Source organism: Telmatherina bonti (assembly GCF_933228915.1).
Source record: "Telmatherina bonti genome assembly, chromosome: 8".
NCBI classification, from domain to species: Eukaryota; Metazoa; Chordata; class Actinopteri; order Atheriniformes; family Telmatherinidae; genus Telmatherina; species Telmatherina bonti.
The window spans coordinates 28,593,058-28,612,780 of NC_136626.1; the positions used below are offsets into that span (position 1 = coordinate 28,593,058).

The window sequence follows — 19,723 nt, forward strand, 5'->3', positions numbered from 1 at the left end:
AAGTTACCTTTCCAAGGATGGCAGGTGGCCCGTTTCACGCCAAGCTCGTCTGCTTTCTCATGTTTGTAGCTTCTCACAAAAGTTTGAGGAATTAAAAGAGACAGAGAGACTTTTTTCAAGTTACACTATGTTCCATTAGTTCATTTCCATCTTTAAGCCCAAAAGCTTTATAGGGGAAACCCAGATGTGCGACCTGACACATGATTAAGATCAAACAGACCTAAAAAAATGAGGGCCGCCAACTTTTATATATACTCTACCCGATAAAAACCTAAAGGTTAAATCAGGGCAAATAAGGTCAAAGTGGAAGTTCATGTGTGTGAATGAATTATACGTAAAAAGATTTGCATTTATTTAGATATTTTATTTTACAAACTTCATGCTTCACAAAGACTAAATGTCACTAAACATCACATCTAACAGGTTTGACTAAAGTCTGAGAACATACTGAAATACAGTTCCCTATAAATTTACATGTATAGAGGATGATTTAAAAATGTTAAGCTGTATTTTATTTGGTTGCAGAAAAAGGGGAGTGTATTATGGAGCACTGTAAGAGAAATGTAAAAGAAAAGGAGGGTATCTGTGCTCAGTTTGGGAAAGTTCGAAGTTTAACGTGGAATGGCGCAGAGGCGGTAAGGTTTGGGACTGTGAGTGCCTCCCAACTTGAACTCCAAACTGGGTTTTTCTCCCGCTGGGGCTGAGAATGAAAACCTCTGAAGCAGGGAGGTGAAAAAGAGGAATAACTCCATCCTGGCCAGCTGTTCCCCAAGACATGCTCGCTTTCCTGAGAATATGCAACATAATGTTTTTTTATTAACCCATTTAGTCAACATTCACAACAACACAGCATGTAGCTGTAGCTGTGGAACAACTTGAAGATATAACAGAGACAATGGGCCTGTTCACATGGATAGCAATATTCCATCAATCTGATTAATATTCTACATTCAGGAAGACACTGCCATTGTGTCTAATTACCTATTCTCAAATTTAGTCACATTCTGCACAAATAATAACATTATAAACAATCATAATAATGTATTTTATTTAAAAGTGCCTTTCAGGTCACTCAAGTTCACTGTATAACAAAAACAAGCAGAGAAAACAATAACAAATGATAATATACAAGCATTAAACCGTGAGACAGAGTAATTACAGGATGCTAGTTTGGAGAGGTGTGTTTTGAGGTTGGATTTAAACAGAAGTATTTGTCTGAGGAGCTGAATGCTCTCCATCTAACGGCTATAATCCATTCTATGTGGACCAACTCTATCTTTGTCACAGTAGACATTAATACACTTTATATTTTGTTCCACTGGAGTTTTTACACTGCTGGTTTACAGCATATACTCCATGATCCAGTTGAGCCAATGCAACACATGAGGAGTAGAGGAGGAAACAGGAAGGGAGAAACCCATGTCATACTCCACATTTTCAAGGATATGGCTGCAATATTGTTTTGGTTGTATGGTTGCATCTGGATGTCTTTAGGTTTATTAGACAGCATGGAATAAATTCATGTTATACGGATGTTACTCTGTTGAAGCCTGATGAAACCGATCAGATTGCAAAGATGTCCTAAAGAAGACAAATGCCAGGAAAAGATTTAGAATAGAACTTAAAATATCTCACCTCGCATATGAATGTTTTACTGACCATTGTGTCTTCCCTTAGTTTCCTATTTCCCCTAACATGCTTTCAGGCTGCAGGTTTACTTGTTGTTCCTTGAGTATCCAAGAGGCGATTGGGAGGCGGAGCTTTCGCTTTTGGGTATGGAGGTCAACCCCTCTTCACCTTTATGATTAGCCTTACAACCTGCCTTTTTGACAAATCATACCATTATGAGTGGTTCAGCATCGTTTAATTATGCTGAGATAGACTTTAAACTGTAAGGGGACGTCCCATAATGCAGTGAGCAACTCAGGAAATTGAACTGAAATGAAGATTTGATAAAATCTGTTTGGTTTCTTAAGCATGAAAATTTCTTTCTTTTATTTAAATGCATCGGCTATTGTGAGCACAGTCAATATAAAAAAAGAGGACTAACCAAGATTTCTTTTAATTGGCTCCAACTGATTATGACTGTAAAGTCCCTTGAGATGACTGTTGTAAACTGGCATGATACAAGTAAAGCTGAACAGGACTGAATATCGCTGGTTATCCTTTGCAAATTTACTGATTAAATACTGTTAATCCTTTTCTGGGAACTATTGTATATTTGTGTAAATAACTGAAAGATTTATAAACTGTTTTTCTACGTTGTCTCATGAACTGAAACAGCCTGCAGCTTACGTTAGGAATTTTAACATATGACACACCTGCAGAAAAAGGAATGAAGGCTTCTTTCCTCATAAATTTACCATCCTGGTCCAGAAAGTGTTGAGGGTTAAAGGTGTGTGGAGTTTCCCACATCAACTCATCATGTAGGACCGAGTTCAGTGTTGGGAGGACCATGGTGCCCTGCAAACATATTACTGATTAAAACGGACATAAACTCCATTCATCTTTCTTCATCCGAGTTAGACTTTAGTGTTTTAACAAACTTTTCATTTGTCTTAAATTAACAGCTGATTAACTCTGGAAATTCACAATTGGAGGAGTTAGAAAAATTACCTCTACACCTGTAATACGATAAAACCCTATAAAATAGTAACAGAGTTAGAGTTTAAGATTGTAACTTTTATGAGAAATGATAGAAGATCAGCAAACATAACCTGATACATTGAATGGCTTGTTACACAGGACCATGTTAAAAAAGTAATTACTGGAAGCTTTATGACCATAAGATCATTCCTGCCAGCAGCCATCAGCCTCCGGAACAAGACCTCCTCAAGTTAATTATCTGCTACAATATTAAATTTCCCTTTGGGGATTAATAAAGTTTTTTTTCCCATTTCATTTCATTTAGCAGCTTCTATGCTAACCTTCATTTCCACTATTGTTGACTATCGTCTCAAACTCCCAGCACCACCCAGCTCCCAGCATGCTGGCCTGAATCAACGATGCCTCAACCACAGACATGTACCATCATTGCATTATTTGATTAAAGAATATCATTTAAGTAAGTGGTTTATTAGTATTTAATTTAATTTAAAAGTTTATTTTCTATTTAGTGGGGCGGGGGGGGGGTTTGCAAACAAACAAACTGAACAAAAATAAACAAAAATCAAAAGCAAAACAGTCCTCCAAAATCTAAGGAAACAACAAATGGATAATTACCCTGATTTATAATTATTCTGTACCTTTGGGATGTAGTAGTTACTCAGGGTGGTGTCTTTATTTGCCACACGGACCAGATTGAGAGGGAGGATGTTGCCCATTCTCTGAATCTCATGTATGACAGCATCAGTGTAGGGCATGTTTTCTCTGTCAGAAAGAGAGGGCTGTCTGGATGAACCAATCACAGCGTCGATCTCAGCCTGGACTTTCTCTGCACACAGTGAAAACAGGACAACATTTAAGTCTATGTGCTGCACAGAGGAAAAGAATTGTCACACATCAGTGACAGTAGAGTCATGGCTAAATGGCATCAAGAAAAGCAGATAAAAGTAGATGTAGCCACACACACCTTGTATGTCAGTATAGTAGATCATGTAGAGCAGCCCCCAGTGCAGCGTAGTCGTGGTAGTTTCAGTTCCAGCACCAAAAAGGTCCAAAGTGCAATGACACAAATTGTTGAGCGTGAAGCTGGAATCTTCCTCCTGATTCTATCAGGGAAAAAAGAAAAAAGTCTAAATTCAACAACATGTCTCATTAAAACATGACCAACAAAGAGAAACTAAACAACACACCTGTTCCATTTCTACGAGGAAGGAATCAATGTAGTCTCTTGGTGATGAAGGATCAAGGCTTTCTTTATGTTCTTTAATTTTGATTTCTATGAAATCAATGATTTTCTGCGTCAGAGTGAATATTCTTTGATGAGGTCCAGGCAGCCTCTTCATCAGCCAAGGCATCGCGTTGTAAATCTGCAAAGTAAAGACATAATTATCAAATGATCTGAGAGTCTGGAAATAATATTTCTATCTGGTTAAACCCTTTTCAGGTGATACATATTTTCTTGGTCAAAATTTGACTTTAGCAGACAAACATTGTCTTTCTTTTGGAATGCAGGCAGTAACTTTACAACTAACAAGGTACTGCAAGGTGCGCAGTTAGAGGAGCTAAGTCAGTCAGTCAAGAGATGTCTGATGGTTTGCCAGACCCTCTTAGAGGCCAACTAAAAACATTTTGTGCTGCTGAAATGTTTCCCTCTGCACCATTGTGTGCCTCTGAAACAGCAGAGGCTTGTGCTACAACAACCATTACTTGTGTAGTTATGTAAACAAAGTTTTGTCGTGTGAGGCAGATGGAAAAGTACAGAAGAGAACAGAATAACCTGACACTGATAGGAAACATATGTGGACTTGGAAAGCATGTTGGAATCGTGTGTGGTCTCTGCTCAGCTTCCCTCTTAACACAATGCATGCTTGTTGTTTTACCATTTTGTAAGAAATCTTTGTTAAATATCCGACCTGGGTCTGTCGTCTTTTCTTGGGGCTACATCACAATTGTCGTCTGCTCTGATGCCTATTCGGGTTGTAAGATGGTCTGCTCGGCTTTCAACTTCCACCTAAATATCGTATCCTTCTGAGTGGGAATTTAATCTAATTCCACATTTTCAACAAGATAGACGGTCTCAAGCTTCAGTCCCACAGCTGAGCTCAGGAGGAGATGAGCATGTTTGTTGTGTTCAACATGTTGTACATCATAGTCAAATATGAAATGCTCTTTGTTTGACCCCCTCACCTGTTATAAAGCTGCCACCAGTATGGAAAGTGAAACTGAAGCTTTGTGAAACACTGAATCACCTTGAAACAAATGGCGTGAAACCGACTTATTGCCTCAAAATATTTGATCCAATCAGTCTGCTGGTTGTGCATGTGTGATGCGACTAAGAGGGGCATCATCACTTCAGCCTGTCATCGACCTCCCCTCATCTTTGACTCAGATTTTTTCTCAACTCTCCTACCAGGAGAGAACCCACAGATACACAAGGAGACCATGCTAACTCCCCATAGAGAGACCACGGTACTAACCACCACACCAACGTGCACCCTGGTAAAGTTTTGTGGTGAATTTAAGGAGATTAAATTCCCACTTAGTGAATGTGTTATTAAGGCAGATGGATGAAAACAGAGCAGACTATCAGCTTCACAAACCCAAAAGACATCAGAGATCAAACCTTTGATCAGATGTCATTCCAGCATGAGACAATGGACCCGGGTCAGATGATTAACATAGATTTATGACAATATGGCATAAAATACAACCTTGCATTCTCACAGAGAGAAGCGGAGAAAAGTCTCCCGTCTAACAGAAACAGGGCGTATTTATCTCACAGGTCAGGTCACACTGCTCTCTTCAGTACTTTTCCATCTGACTTGAATTACCTTTCTAGATAAGCATTTTCTACGACAGTTTCCTCGACTCAAAAACCCAGGATTTACATAACGTTTGACACTAAACACTGAGAGACTGACAAGATCCTTAAACATTCAGCCTGATGTGCACAGATGATGTAAAGTGGCCTGAGTTGGTGTGGTCATGTGACTTTTGGCATGAAGCAATGTATTGAAACAATGCTCTAGCACAACATGGCTAGCCATAAGACACCATGTAATGCACAGAAATGCTTAAATAAGAGATTCTTCCACAATATTATCAATGTACACTTTTGACTCATGTGCTCTGCATAACTTTTGATATGAGCAAAGCTGAGCGCTCTTCTCTGTTTACAAAGGAAACTCACCTGTGCCGACACACTTCCTTCCAAGTAAACTATGTCATTAAAGTCCTGAAGAATCGTCTGGTACTGCTGGTCATTGTACTCAAATCTATTCCCAAACACCAAACAGCAGATGATGTTGGACACAGCGTTGTTGATCAGTGTCTGGGCATTAAAAGGCTTCCCTGTTTGATAAAAGGAAAGTTTAGACAGGAAACAGAAATTATATTATATATATATATATATATATATATATATATATATATATATATATATATATATATATATATATTTATATTTATATATATATATATTTTTTTTCAAATAATATGCATTTTCTATATTAAAAAAATTAAGTCTAAGCAGTAAAATAATAATAATTAAAAAAAAAAGTAAGAAAACATATTTTGGATCATTTTAGTGTTTTTTTCCCTCCTTGCCTTGCTGATCTGCATAAGCTTCTGTGAGATATCGGCACTCCTGCTGGATTGATCGCTCCAGGGATTTCTTGCCCAGACCAAAGTTTCTGAGGGTATGAAGAGCAAATCTCCTCTGCTGCTTCCATCGATGGCCGTTCGTTAGTAGAATACCTTCAAGGAACACAAAACATTATTAAACCTGAAGTATTTAAAGCATGATACTTCACTCTTGAAGTGGCACACACCAGCTGGTGTGTAAACAAGTATAAAATACATAAATTACCTTTATCACCAATAAAGTCTGCAAACAAGGGAACAGTGGGACGATCTATGAAGTCATCTCCTCGTTCGATCAGGGCTTCTTTCACAGTCTTGTAGCCATTAAGGACAACAATCCGCCCACCAAAGAGATAAAGACTAAAAACATTTCCATATTTCTCTGCAAACTGAAAATAGACAATAACATGGAGTTGAAATGCTTTTTCAGGCAACATATTAAAGAAAAACGAAAAAAAAAAAAACCCAACTTGATTAAACATTAAGGGTGACCATTTCTTATCAAATCACTGGATTTGGCTGCTCCCTAGGTCCCCTTTAAAAATGATCAGTCATTTAAATATTTATTTCCCCTTTCACTTCAGACAAACCATATCTACAACCTATTGAATGTCTGTCTCTTGATTTATTTTTTAATTTAGTAAATTCTTGCGGCCTTTGTTGAGAAGTTGCTGGACAAGATCGAGGCATCGGCGAGGGGTCGACATGCAGAAATGGGCCCCCCAGGCCAGGATCATGTCGATGCACAGGTAGTTGTGTGAATGAGCACACAAGAGTGATGACAAAAAGTTAAACATTTCATGCACAAAACTTTCTGTTTTTGTTATTTATAAAGAGCATATTGAATGAAGAAGCTGGAGACCGCATTACTATTTACATTACAACTCGAAAAACACAAAACACACACTGCTGCTCTTCTTCTAATCTGTGGTTTTTCATTTTCTTTTACTAACAGGATTTACATCCTACCACAGTACCACCCCTTTTTACGCTAGAGAGTGATGCTATCTTGCACACATTTCTTTTGTGTGTGTAATTTCTAGATATTTGTATATGCATTTGAACACATATTTGCAAGTACCCAAAGTTAGACGTAAAATGATTGATATGGTTTACTTGCCATGTAATACACATACACCTTCCCAAAGTTGAATATAAATTAGTTTATATAAATCCTGAAATATCTTCAGTAAAAATGATTGGCTTTAGGAACAACAAAGAAGTAATAAGTACTGAGAGATGCCAAGTTGATACTTTTAATCTACTTAGAAATACAGTTTAAAATGATTTATAAAAGACTATACACTATACATTTACTGTTTTACAATTTCCTTACCGGAATAAATTTAGTCCCCCCCTCATTTTCTTATCTATCATTTCAGTCATAATAATCCTGGCCAACAATATCCACTGTCCTGCATTTTGTAGTCATACAGTGAGGCACACATCTAAAGGCGGTAACTGCGAGCAGTTTCAACTTAGTTGAAATGCTTTAGTTCCTTTTTGTTAGTGCGCACATTGTTACTGGTGCTGAAGGGAGCGGTTTAGACACTTGGGGGCAGGAGTGTGCGTAGAAGAAAAGCCAGCAGACAGGAAGTGTTATGGGCCCTTTGAAGACATCACCTTCAGAGCTGGGATCATTAGTTTAATTTAGCTTCTTTAAATGTTTGTTATATTCATCTTTTCCACTTTTGAGTAGTTTGTTTTTCTTCTTTTGTTTGAAGTTTTTGTTTTGAATAATTAAACTAACCGTTCTGTTTCTCTGTTTAGTGTGTTCATATGCGTTACCCCGTATGTTTTGTAACTAGTCTGATCAGCCAGTATTTAACTTCTCCTTTGTTTCTTGTTTGTTACGTCAGCTGATTTTTGTCATGTTGACTTTGTTATTTATCTGTTAGTTTAGCTATTTTAGGACTCTGATTTATGTTTTGCTTGGCTGGCCTCTTTTTAAGGCCTTATTGCTTTCTTAAAACATTGTTTTGGGCAAATAAAACCTTTTTCTTTTGAAGCCACCTGTGTTCCTATTACTTTGCCGGCTCAGTCCTTCACAAGAAACATGTAAAGAAAAAATTTAATGTGTGACATAATTTTGTGACATAATGAAAAAGTTTTCACTTTTTCATTATGTCACAAAGTTTCCAAACAAAGTAGTATTTTTGTGTGGCTGAAAGGCGATTTTTTTCTGAGCACATCTAGACTAGTCCAGGATGAGGGTGTGTCAAAAGTTAAGAATGTAGCTCAGAGGATAAACATAAATTCCAGAGCAAAACACCCCTGACGTCCTCCCCACCCTTCCTGCCCCAATTCAGAAAGAAAGTGGGAAAGCATGCCAAAATGCATTGTGAGTTTATCGCCACCAATTGCAAACGTTGAAACAAATCCCCGACAACACCAACAGCTGATGAGGCCGGATGCATTGTTACTGTTGAGGAGATGATCAAATGACACAGGATCATCTGATAAAACACTTTTACATAACTGGGGAAGTCGGAATGTGGGTACTCTGGTCTGTCTTTGGTACTTTTATACTTTATTTTAAATAAGGAAACAAATGTTTTCACAACTTTATTTTGGTATTCTATGACTTATATATATTCATTCATTCATTTTCTAAACCGCTTAATCCAATTCAGGGTCGCGGGGAAGCTGGAGCCTGTCCCAACCGGCCCTGGGCGACAGGCAGGACACACCCCGGACAGCTCGCCAGTCCATCGCAGGGCCACACAGAGAGACGAACAACCACTCACGCTCACACTCATTCCTAGGGGCAATTTAGAATAACCAATTAATCTATCATGCATGTCTTTGGATGGTGGGAGGAAGCCGGAGTACCCGGAGAGAACCCACGCATACACGAGGAGAACATGCAAACTCCACACAGAAAGGCCACTGACCAAACCTTTCCCCAGCCTCTATATATATATATATATATATATATATATATATATATATATATATATATATATATATATATATATATATATATATATATATATATATATATATACACATTGATGTTATGGACTGGACCGCCCGTTCCCCAGACCTGAATCCAGTTGAGCACATCTGGGACATCATGTCTCGCTCCATCCACCAACGCCAAGTTGCACCACAGACTGTCCGGGAGATGGCGGATGCTTTAGTCCAGGTCTGGGAGGAGATCCCTCAGGAGAACATCCGCCGCCTCATCAGGAGCATGCCCAGGTGTTGTAGGGAGGTCATACAGGCACGCAGAGGCCACACACATTACTGAGCATCATTTTGACTTGTTTAAAGGACATTACATCAAAGTTGCCTGTAATGTGTTTTTCCACTTTAATTTTGAGTATAACTCCTAATCCAGACCTCAACGGGTTAATACGTTTGATTTTCAATGACAATTTGTGTCATTTTGTTGTCTGCCCAAAAAATAAAGGGAACACTAAAGTAACACGTTGTAGATCTGAATGAATGAAATATTTTTATTAAATACTTTGTTCTTTCCATTGTTGATTATATATATATATATATATATATATATATATATATATATATATATATATATATATATATATATATATATGTATGAACAAACACACACTACCTGGCTTACTTTTGGCCGCAGTTATGTTTGTACATACAGTTTTGTGGCTGTAATTTATTCAATATGTCGTCATACTCTGCAAATCGGACTAATATTCGTGAAAATGCAACTTTCTTCGAGTCATAGGACTACACAAACGTATGTAGCCATGACTGACTTTTGAGTAGAGCAATGACAGAACTGAGTAACGAGTAGAGCAATTATATATTTACAACATTTAGCCAAGTTTGTGTCATCATTACGGACTCATACCTCACCGAACTGCAGATGCAGCCTTGAAGGCTGGATCCGAGGAAGGTCTCCAAGGAAAGGAAAAGCCCAGGGTCCAGGAGGAAAGTTTTTCGGCACCTTCTTTTTCAGAACATCGGTAAGTAGCAGAAAAACAAAGAAGAAAATCAAAATACTCCTTGCGTCTATCCATTCCAAACCCAAAACACGGAACACTGCCTCCATTTCTTCACTTCTTTTCACTGTATTTCGTGTTTATGTTTCAAATGTGCAGCAACGATATAATCCTGTGACAGAAATTTCCTGTCAAGACTGACGTCACCGTTAAATAAACAGGACCCACCAGATGGGACGAGACTGAAGTTTGCTTCCGAGTCGCCATTTCTGTAAAGGGCAATTCCACGGAATTTTTGGGCAACCAGACTGCATTAGACCAGGTCCTGACAAAAACCTACAACACTTCCAATCTAGACGGAAATATTCTGCATACTATACAGATTCATTAAAACAAAGTTTCTGATTTGTGAAACCTTTATTCTATTCGTGAAAAAGGGCCCTTACTATGGACAAACTTTGTGATAAACACGGTAGAGGATTACTGGCTGAGACAACTAACTCTGATGCAACGCCTCAGTTCATATTCCTGCACACTGTAAACTACTTACAAACAGAAACAGGAGTGTATTTCTGTCCTCTTTGGGGCTTATAGCAACTATCGTAGCTTTAACCAAATTACTGGAACAGCCAAACCTCAAGTAATTTAAGAACAAAAAAGAGCAACTCTTCAACTCAATATGACTATAACGGTGTAAACCAGGGTGTCCACGTCCAGATCAGGCCACAATCCTGCAGGTTTTCCATGTGTCCCTGCTCCAACACAGCTGACTCTGACTCTAATCAATCCTTCATTGTGCAGAACTTCATTGGCTTTTGGATCCATTTAATGTAAGCCACCTGTGTTGGAGCAGGGCACACAGAAAACTTAGCAGACAGCGGCCACTGAGGACCGACTTTGGACTTTCTGAATGCAATGGGAATACATATATTTCTGAAAGTTTTTCTTAATAGGGGGTACTTTGTAACAGCAATCTGATGGTGATAGCTGGAAATAACTGCAGGGGTTTGGGTAGTGCCTATTGTGATGTTTTTGCCTTTTCTTTGTTTTTTCACCCGTTATTTTATTCGCATGATTAGTGGCCCAGTAAATCGTTGCTTTGGACTTGACAGATGTAAATATTGATGATGCAAACAGAGTTGATGAGGGATTTGTAAACAACTATTAAAACGTCCATTCTAACATTAGAAAATGATTTTCCTAAGCTGCAACAGGCTTCGTTGTGCGCCAGTGTGTTGGTTGAAGAACAGAGAGCTGCAATCTCCATGTCTAACTATCTGTACTTGCTCTTCTGCCTGCCTGGTACGCTTATATATTAATTTCCCAAGTCTGTCTCCCGTCACGCCCTTTCTACTTCAGGTGGTCACACAGCACCCTCATGTTGGTCAGGTCACGTTATTCATTGTTATGTGATTGTGTGTTTGATAGAGAGAAAAGAAACAAAATCTTTTAAATGGCCAGTAGTGGGAGAGAATTATCGATACAAACTACAAGGGTAAAACAGCAGTAAATTTTTTCCTGAAAGTGAGTTTTTAGACTGGGTGAATATGCTTTGTATGTTTTTATTGAGAGAAACTCCTGAACACTTTGGTGTAAACAAAACATGAAACGTCCAAATTAACCAAATATTTAACATGGCTTAATACTAATTTCAGAGTTTTTTGTCTACAATTTAATGCAAAGCTCAAAAAGTTTCTGCAGTCTTGTTAAGCTTATCTTAATTAATTTACCTTATGACCCTTCTTACCTTGTGAATTTTGCATGCATGTTTTTGACCATGTTTTGACCTATGATTATATAAAAAGACACAAATCGCAAGTCTTGTGTAGTGTTTTGCACAAGTTCTTCCTTCTTGTTTCAATTTTGTAACAATTACTGACAGAGTATAGAGTTTTATTAAAAGTTAACCAGGTGAAAAAAGAACTACAATGCAGTATTTCCAAATAGATTTTACTCACAACCTAGAAATAGAAATTGTCCAGTAGCCAGAGTTTGTCACTGGACAATTTGCCAAATTTGCAGAGTGTGACGTTGAGGAGGAGATCATGGCAGAAAATAAACAATACCAGTTGCATCACTCATTATGGGTGATGTTTGTCCCCCAAATCAAACATGCTGCACTTCTTTTTAGAGACTTTTCATAATTTTTTACCACCGTTGACCCTGCGACCTTATATCTGGTCAAATTGGTCCCTACATTGTGTCCTGCATAAGGACAAAACATGACAGACTGAGGACAGCCCACTGTCCCACCTGCACCATTGCCACTCTGCTAAACTGCAAATGTTTAATAGTAAATTAACAAACATAGCACTTCAAAGTCACAGAAATAATGTGAGGCAGCCATGACAAACTCATACACGCATTATTAAAAGCAAGTAAAAACTCTGGCTAAGTCCCACGTGAAAATGATCACATGATTGATGATGTCTGAAACTTCAGACATCGTTGGTGGAACATGAAGCATTTCAGTGTTTTTGTTTAGAAAGTTCTCAAATTCATAAATGTAAACAAATCTTTCGTGATGCTTTTTGCACATGGTTCTGTTAGCGTGGGTGTTCTTCTTTGTGTGTGTTTATTTAACTTTTCTTCTTCCTGCTCTGCAACTGGCCACAGGGAATCATCTAGGAATTATAAAACCAAAGAGTTGGCAGCGTGCTGGGAGCCAGCACCAATGCCAGCATTGTGCTGCTGCAACTTCTTTTTGTTTTAGCCGCTTTTCAATTGAGTTGGGAGTCACTATTAGTTCTGTTTTCAAGATTGTTTCTTAAGATTAGGTTTGGACTTTGGGTCGGAGAAGCAGACAAAGTCCTATGACCCACTGCGTGGCTGGTTGGTGACATGCTTTTATCTTGGTTTTCCTTATCATTTTGGTTTGCATATTAAAGTAAATTTGAAAAGTTGCTGCTTGGTGATGCTTTCATGTGATATGTTTCCATTATTTGAGTCTTTGTTCATGCTCCTTTATTAAGGAAATAGAGCATTACATTTGCACTTTTTTTTTTTTACATCATACAACACAAACACTACAGAATTAATATCCTTGCACTCTAAATTTAACATATAATTTGCACAGACTTGCCTGTAATTAGAACTGGTTTATCTTCAGGTGTCATTATTTCTCCTCAAAGTTAGGCCCCAAAACTTTCAGCTATTTTCAGTACAAAAAGAAAAAAAGCCTTGATGCTACAAGAAGCTCTCATAAACACCTGCTCTGTCAGTGGTTTAGTCAATGAGCTTGTCACTAGTTTCAATGATAAAATATCCAATGGATGATATTTCTCTCACTAAGGAAGACGTGGGAAACTCTGTTTCCTTGTTGCAACACACATGACATACATAAAGACTTACTTAGCATCAAGCTCAACGCTAGTCTGCTAATTAACCATTACCCATTTGTGTCAAGTGTGTCGTAGCAGGGAAACTTTGAACACCTGCAACACTGCGGCCCTTGACGACCAGAGTTGCCCACCCCTGCATTGATGCGGTTGTCTCTAGACAGTCTGCTCTGGTCCTTGAGGGCCACAATCCTGCAGTTTTTCCCTGTATCCCTGCTCCAACACACTTGACTCAAATGAATCAGTCGATGCGTCATTGGCTGCTGGATCCATTAATCAGAGGTCAGGTGTGTTGGAACAGGGATACATGAAAAACCTACAGGACAGTGGACCTGGAGGATGGACTTTGGACGTCTCTGCTCTAGAAGTGATAGGTCTCCATGGAGATTTAAGTGAGTGTTGAAAAGACAAGTGTAGATGGATTTAAACAAATCTACGGGTTCATCATGAAATAATACAGTTTGCTTCCACAATTCTCTTCTACAATACAGCAGGTATGCTACTGCTGATGACATATGAAAACTTTCAGGTTTATTATGTGACAACATATGATATATCATCAAAAGTATTTGCTCATCTTCCTTTACATACATATGAACTGAAAAGGCATCCCATTCTTAATCTATGGGGATTGTGATTATGATGTCAGTCCACCCTTTAAAGTTATAACAGCTTTAAGTTTTCTGGTAAAACTTTCCACAAGGATTACAAGTGTGTATAAGGGGAATTTTTGATCATTCTACCGAAAACACATTTGTGAGTTCAGACACTGATACTGAACAAGAATTATGTGATGTACCAGTTACATGTCGTTAAAATACATTTGCAAAAATAACTTGGATCATCTTACAATTGGTGGTGAGATGGGGCTAGAATAGAAAAGTAAATATTAGCTGCTTAATCTTATGCTTGATGAATTGTGAAACTGACATTTTCAGTTTGAGATGGTTGAAAGTTTAACGTGGGACGGCACAGAGGCGGTAAGGTTTGGGACAGCGAGTGGCTCCCATGTTGAACTCCAATGTGAGCTGCTCTCCAGGAGATGCTGAGAATGTGAACCTCTGAAGGAGAGTGGTAAAAAAGAGGAATAATTCCATCTTGGCAAGCTGCTCCCCAGGACATCCACGCTTACCTAACAATAAATACATTTTTGGTCAAAATATAGATCACAGAATATTGCAGCAGCTTCATAGGAATCTAAACCCTAAACAACCTACAACACAGACCCGAATCTTAAACTGCAGTTTTTGTAAACTGTCCTGCATTTTGTTGGACATTTTTATAAAAATAAAGAAATCTTGACTCTAAATGATAATATTAATATGGACAACATGAACATACAGCTAAATATAGATACAAATTGAGTAAAAAGTAAATGATGGAACCTTAATAGTTAAACTTTAGATATAAGTTATCTCCATACCAGCAAGTTTTATTACTGCCATGATCTGGCTGGAAAAAATACTGAATGACTGCAACATGTTACTAACCTGCAGAGAAAGGCATGAAGGCTTCTCTCTTCCTAAATTTACCATCTTGGTCCAAAAAATGTTGAGGGTTGAAGGTGTGTGGAGTCTCCCACATCAACTCATCTTGTAGGACGGAGTCAAGTGTTGGGAATACCATCGTACCCTAGAGAAATGACACAAGAAAAGCATATTAATTATGTAATATTTATTCTTAAATATTTAGGAAGTAGGTAAATGTATTAGGTTTTACTTGTGGTTTTGTACTTTTGGGATAGTATAGTTATCAAGTGTGGTGTCCTTGTTTGTCATGTGGAACACGTTGAAGGGGATAATGTTTGCCATTCTCTGAATCTCATGAATGACAGCATCAGTGTAGGGCATGTTTTCTCTGTCAGACATGGAGACCTGTCTGGATGAACCAACCACAGCATCGATCTCAGCCTGGACTTTCTCTGCACACAGAGAAAACAATCTCATGTAATTTTCTTGTAACGCTGGATGGATCAGTGTGGGACTGCTGGCAACAACAGACCATCACTCACACACACCTTGTATACTGGGATAGTAAATCATGTAGAGCAGACCCCAGTGTAAAGTAGTTGTGGTCGTTTCAGTTCCAGCACCAAACAGGTCCATGGCGCAGAAACACAAATTGTTTCGATCAAAACCAGAAACTTCATCTTCCTTCTATCAGACACAAGAGATGGAAGGAAACAGTGTTCTCATTAAGGCTGTGACCAAATGCTTTTGTCCCAATTAGATTCCAATTCGATTCCAATTTTTTGGGTGCAGATTCAATTTAAATTGCGATTCTCAAGATTCTTCAATATTGCTGATTTTTGTAGATTTAAAACAAAAAAAAATGATAAAACTTTTTGTTTTTGCTAGTTATTTTTCTTGATTTCAGAAAAAAAAACCAACACAGTAGCCAGACCATCATTCTGCTGCTATAATACCCAAGAAGACAAGTAAAAAGATCAATAAAGCCAATAAAAATGACAAAAAATTTATAGTGGATTAATTTTACTTAACTGAAAAAAAAAAATCAATTAAAAATTTTTACATTTTAATTTTAACAAAAAAATCCCGGTTTTCGATTTTGTATTAGATTTTCTCACCCCTAATTCTCATTGTGAAATAAAAATGCCAAAGGACCAGACCAAGAAGATGCATAATAAAGAGTTTACCTCTCCCATCTCAATGAGGAAGGAGTCGATGTAGTCTCTTGGTGATGATGGGTCAAGAGTTTCCTGGTGATCTTTGATCTTGATTTTCATGAAGTCAGCCAGCTTCTGTATGACTACGAATAACTTCTGATGAGCTCCAGGCAGCCACTTCATCAACCACGGCATTGAGTTGTATATCTATAGAGATTCAGGACAATAATCTTATGTGTCTACCTGGTTAAACCATCCTACAGGGGAAGCAATGCACTAAATTAACAATATTCAAAGAGAGATTCATAATGCTGCATGTCACATTAGTTTACTAACTGACCATTGCTAAACCCACAGATGGCTTTTGGTCTGAGTCTAAAAAATATTCATAAACCCATTGTCATTTAATTTGGCTATTGACAGCTCTGTTTAATGTGTTCTAAATATATTTATATCCTTGTTTAAAGAATATTGGATGCTATATTTGACACCTCCCCTTAAAAGAATTACCTGTACAGCCAAGCTTCCCTGTAAACGCATCATTTCATCAAATGTTTGAAGAATGTACTGGAACTGCTTGTCAGTGTACTCAAATCGATTCCCAAACACCAAACAGCAGATGATGTTGGACACAGCTTTGTTTACCAGAAGCTGGGCGTTAAAAGGCTTACCTGAAAAATAAAGGAAAGGGGAAAAGAAAAGGTGAAATATGACTCAGGACCCCCTGGTAAAGCATACAATTTGTGATTAGCTACATCTAAAATATGAACTCAATTTTAGCCAATGTTTTGACCAGCATTTCTCAAATTGAATGTTCCAAGATCATTTCAGGGTTAGCTTGAATTTTGTAAAAAAAAAAAAAAAAAAAAAGACCCTGAAACAAAAAATCTACACTTATCATATAAATTTGGTATTTTTATTTGGGCTGACTGAACTTATGAGTTAATGCAAAGAAATTCATCTTTGCAATTAACTTTTTTTAAAAACACATTAATGTTAAATAAAACAAAGTTATTAATCATGCTGTATCAAAAATATGAAAAAGCATTGTTTCGGTGAGAGAAGCTTTTTTTGGGCTTGTCGCCACAAACCGAACCTGAACGCCAACACTTGACATTTTGGAGCAAGAAAGTTCAGGAATCACTGTTTTAGACTGCACATGGGCATCTCACAACACACTTAGGGATGTTCTACATGGACAATAGGTTTTTATCAGATGCACTAAGCTGGATAGGAGGAAAATGAAAATAAATTTGTATATGGAATAAATAAAGAATGAACATTAGAAGAAGCACAATGTGTCATGATGAACTAGTTCTTTTTCTTTGCCTTGTTGATCTGTAAAAGTCTCTGTGAGATATCGGCTCTCCTGCTGGATGAACACTTCCAGGGATCTCTTGCCCAGACCAAAGTTTCTGAGGGTATGAAGAGCAAATCTTCTCTGCTGCTTCCATAAGTTGCCATTTGACATCACAAGACCTTTTGGGAAAACAAAACAGCATTACCTGGAAGTCCTTAGAGTCTAAAGTTGTCGGTCTTAGTAAACACCATCTATTTGACATAAACTCAACAAACACCACCTTTATTCCCAGCCATTTTTTCAAGCAATGGTAAGCTGGGCCGATCTGTGAAGTCTTCCCCTCTTTGGACCAGAGCTTCCTTCACATGCTTGTAACCACGAATGACAACAATCCTTCCACCAAAGAGTCGAAGACTGAAAATGTTTCCATATTTCTCTGCAAACTGAACACAGACGAATTCATCACAGATATGATCTACAAAGCCACTTCCAAAAAAGCTGGGATGCTGTGTAAAATCTAACCAAAAGCAGACTGAAATTATTTGCAAAGCTCATAAACTGAGAATTTATGTCCAAAAGATCCTAAGCAATAAATCCGGTGTGGAAGCTGAGATGTAAAGTATCAGGTCATTTTGAACTGGATGGAAGAAACATATCTTTCAAAAATATGAAAAGGATGATGTTTACTGTTGTTTCTTATCCTTTGCTTTTTTTAACAACTGTCTGTAAACAAAGTGAAAAGACCAGTTGCTGGAGTCTTTAGTAGGCTTGTGACCAGTTTGAAATCTTTGGACATAAAAATGATATTGGCCTGGGGTAGCCTAGCTCTTATCTCTGATGGGCTAAATAAAATATTTTACAGTAGGCTACAGGTTGGAACTCAGTGCATGGTCTACATTTCTGAACTACGTCAAGTGCTGATAAAATGTTATTCGTTTTGTAAAACGAAGAGCCTGAACCCTAACCATAAAGACACATGTAATACAGAGAATGCTGAACTAGCACATAGTTGTAAGTTCTTTTAATTATTGTTGTTGTTATTGAAAGTAAATAGGGCATTTAGGCAATACAACAGGTAAAGTAGTTCTAACCTTGTGGCTGATAATGTTTTAGTACTCAAGTCCAATTTAACATTCCACATTAGGGTTAATAATTTCCCTGTACCTGTTGCATAACAACCATGTTGCTTCTACAACTGTTATTGGTCTCTAGCTTTCTTTATTTATACTGTATTGCCAAAAATATGTTTTGGGAAGGTGCAAATCTTCATGTTCATATCTTTTTTTTTCATTTTGGAAACAATTATTTTAGTTATGCATTTAAAAAATGTTGCTTTACAACTCGTACCTCTTTGAACTGTAAGTGAAGTCTGGCGGGGTGGATGCGATGAAGGTCGCCTATAAAAGGAACAGCCCACGGTCCGGGGGGGAAGTTTCTTGGCCGTCTGTTTCTCAAAACATCACTCAACAACAGAAAAACACAGACAAATATTAAAACACTCCTGCTGTCTATCCATTCCAAGCCAAGAACATTGAATATTGCCTCCATGTCTTTGACGTAGTTGTATAACTGATCTGAGGTCGGTCAAACAATGTTGGCAGCAATTCCACAGCTTATGTTCAAAGTACAAGCATGCGAGATTAGAGAAAAGGGCAGCATGGTGGTGTAGTGGTTAGCACTATGGCCTTACTGGGGAAAGCTTTGAGCAGTGGCCTTTCTGCGTGGAGTTTGCATGTTCTCTCTGTGTATGCACAGGTTCTCTGGCTTTACCACCCACAAGATATGCATGTTAAGTTAAATGCATTGATTAATCATTTATAATATGTAAGTTGCTTTGGATAAACGGTCTCCCTTTAATGAAATTACAGGCGTGAAATAAGCTTTTTAATATATTTGCTCAGTATTCAAAATACAAACATGCACTAAGTCATTCTGCAGCTAATTGGACAAATTGTTGCAACAGTCACTTTAGACCTTCCCCTTAGGTGCAAGATTTCCCAGCATTATCTGCTGGTTTTTTTCTTGTTCTGTTGCTGGTCATTAGGCCTGGTTATCTTTTTTCTTCCTGAGGCTCTTTCTTGTTTCCCATTTTATTTAACAGTTTTATTCCTCTTGTGCATTTCGTCTGCTATAACGCCTTTTCCCTGCTTCTGCCATTAATTTATCACACCTGCATCTAATATTTTAATGAGTCCCTCTCTATATGTCCAGATTTTTCTTTATTTATTGTCAGTTCATTGTGTGTTAGTTGTGTTGTCTCTTCAAGGACAAGTTTACTTGTATAATA

The 19,723-nt window shown here is 37.8% G+C and overlaps 1 protein-coding gene across 1 annotated transcript; it reads right to left on the reverse strand.

The window, feature by feature from the left end:
• Nucleotides 1-611: 611 nt before the first annotated feature.
• LOC306759938 (cytochrome P450 2J4-like) lies at nucleotides 612-18,984 on the reverse strand (the record flags this gene model as incomplete). The annotated part of the gene is made up of 18 exons (XM_079245687.1): nucleotides 612-787; nucleotides 2,322-2,463; nucleotides 3,246-3,433; nucleotides 3,572-3,710; nucleotides 3,795-3,971; nucleotides 5,795-5,955; nucleotides 6,211-6,360; nucleotides 6,473-6,635; nucleotides 12,325-12,377; nucleotides 14,472-14,642; nucleotides 15,001-15,142; nucleotides 15,244-15,431; nucleotides 15,528-15,666; nucleotides 16,167-16,343; nucleotides 16,647-16,807; nucleotides 17,466-17,615; nucleotides 17,717-17,879; nucleotides 18,784-18,984. 18 exons carry the CDS (start codon nucleotides 18,982-18,984, stop codon nucleotides 612-614), a joined length of 2,841 nt encoding a protein of 946 aa, XP_079101813.1.
• Between the last annotated feature and the right edge of the window lie 739 nt (nucleotides 18,985-19,723).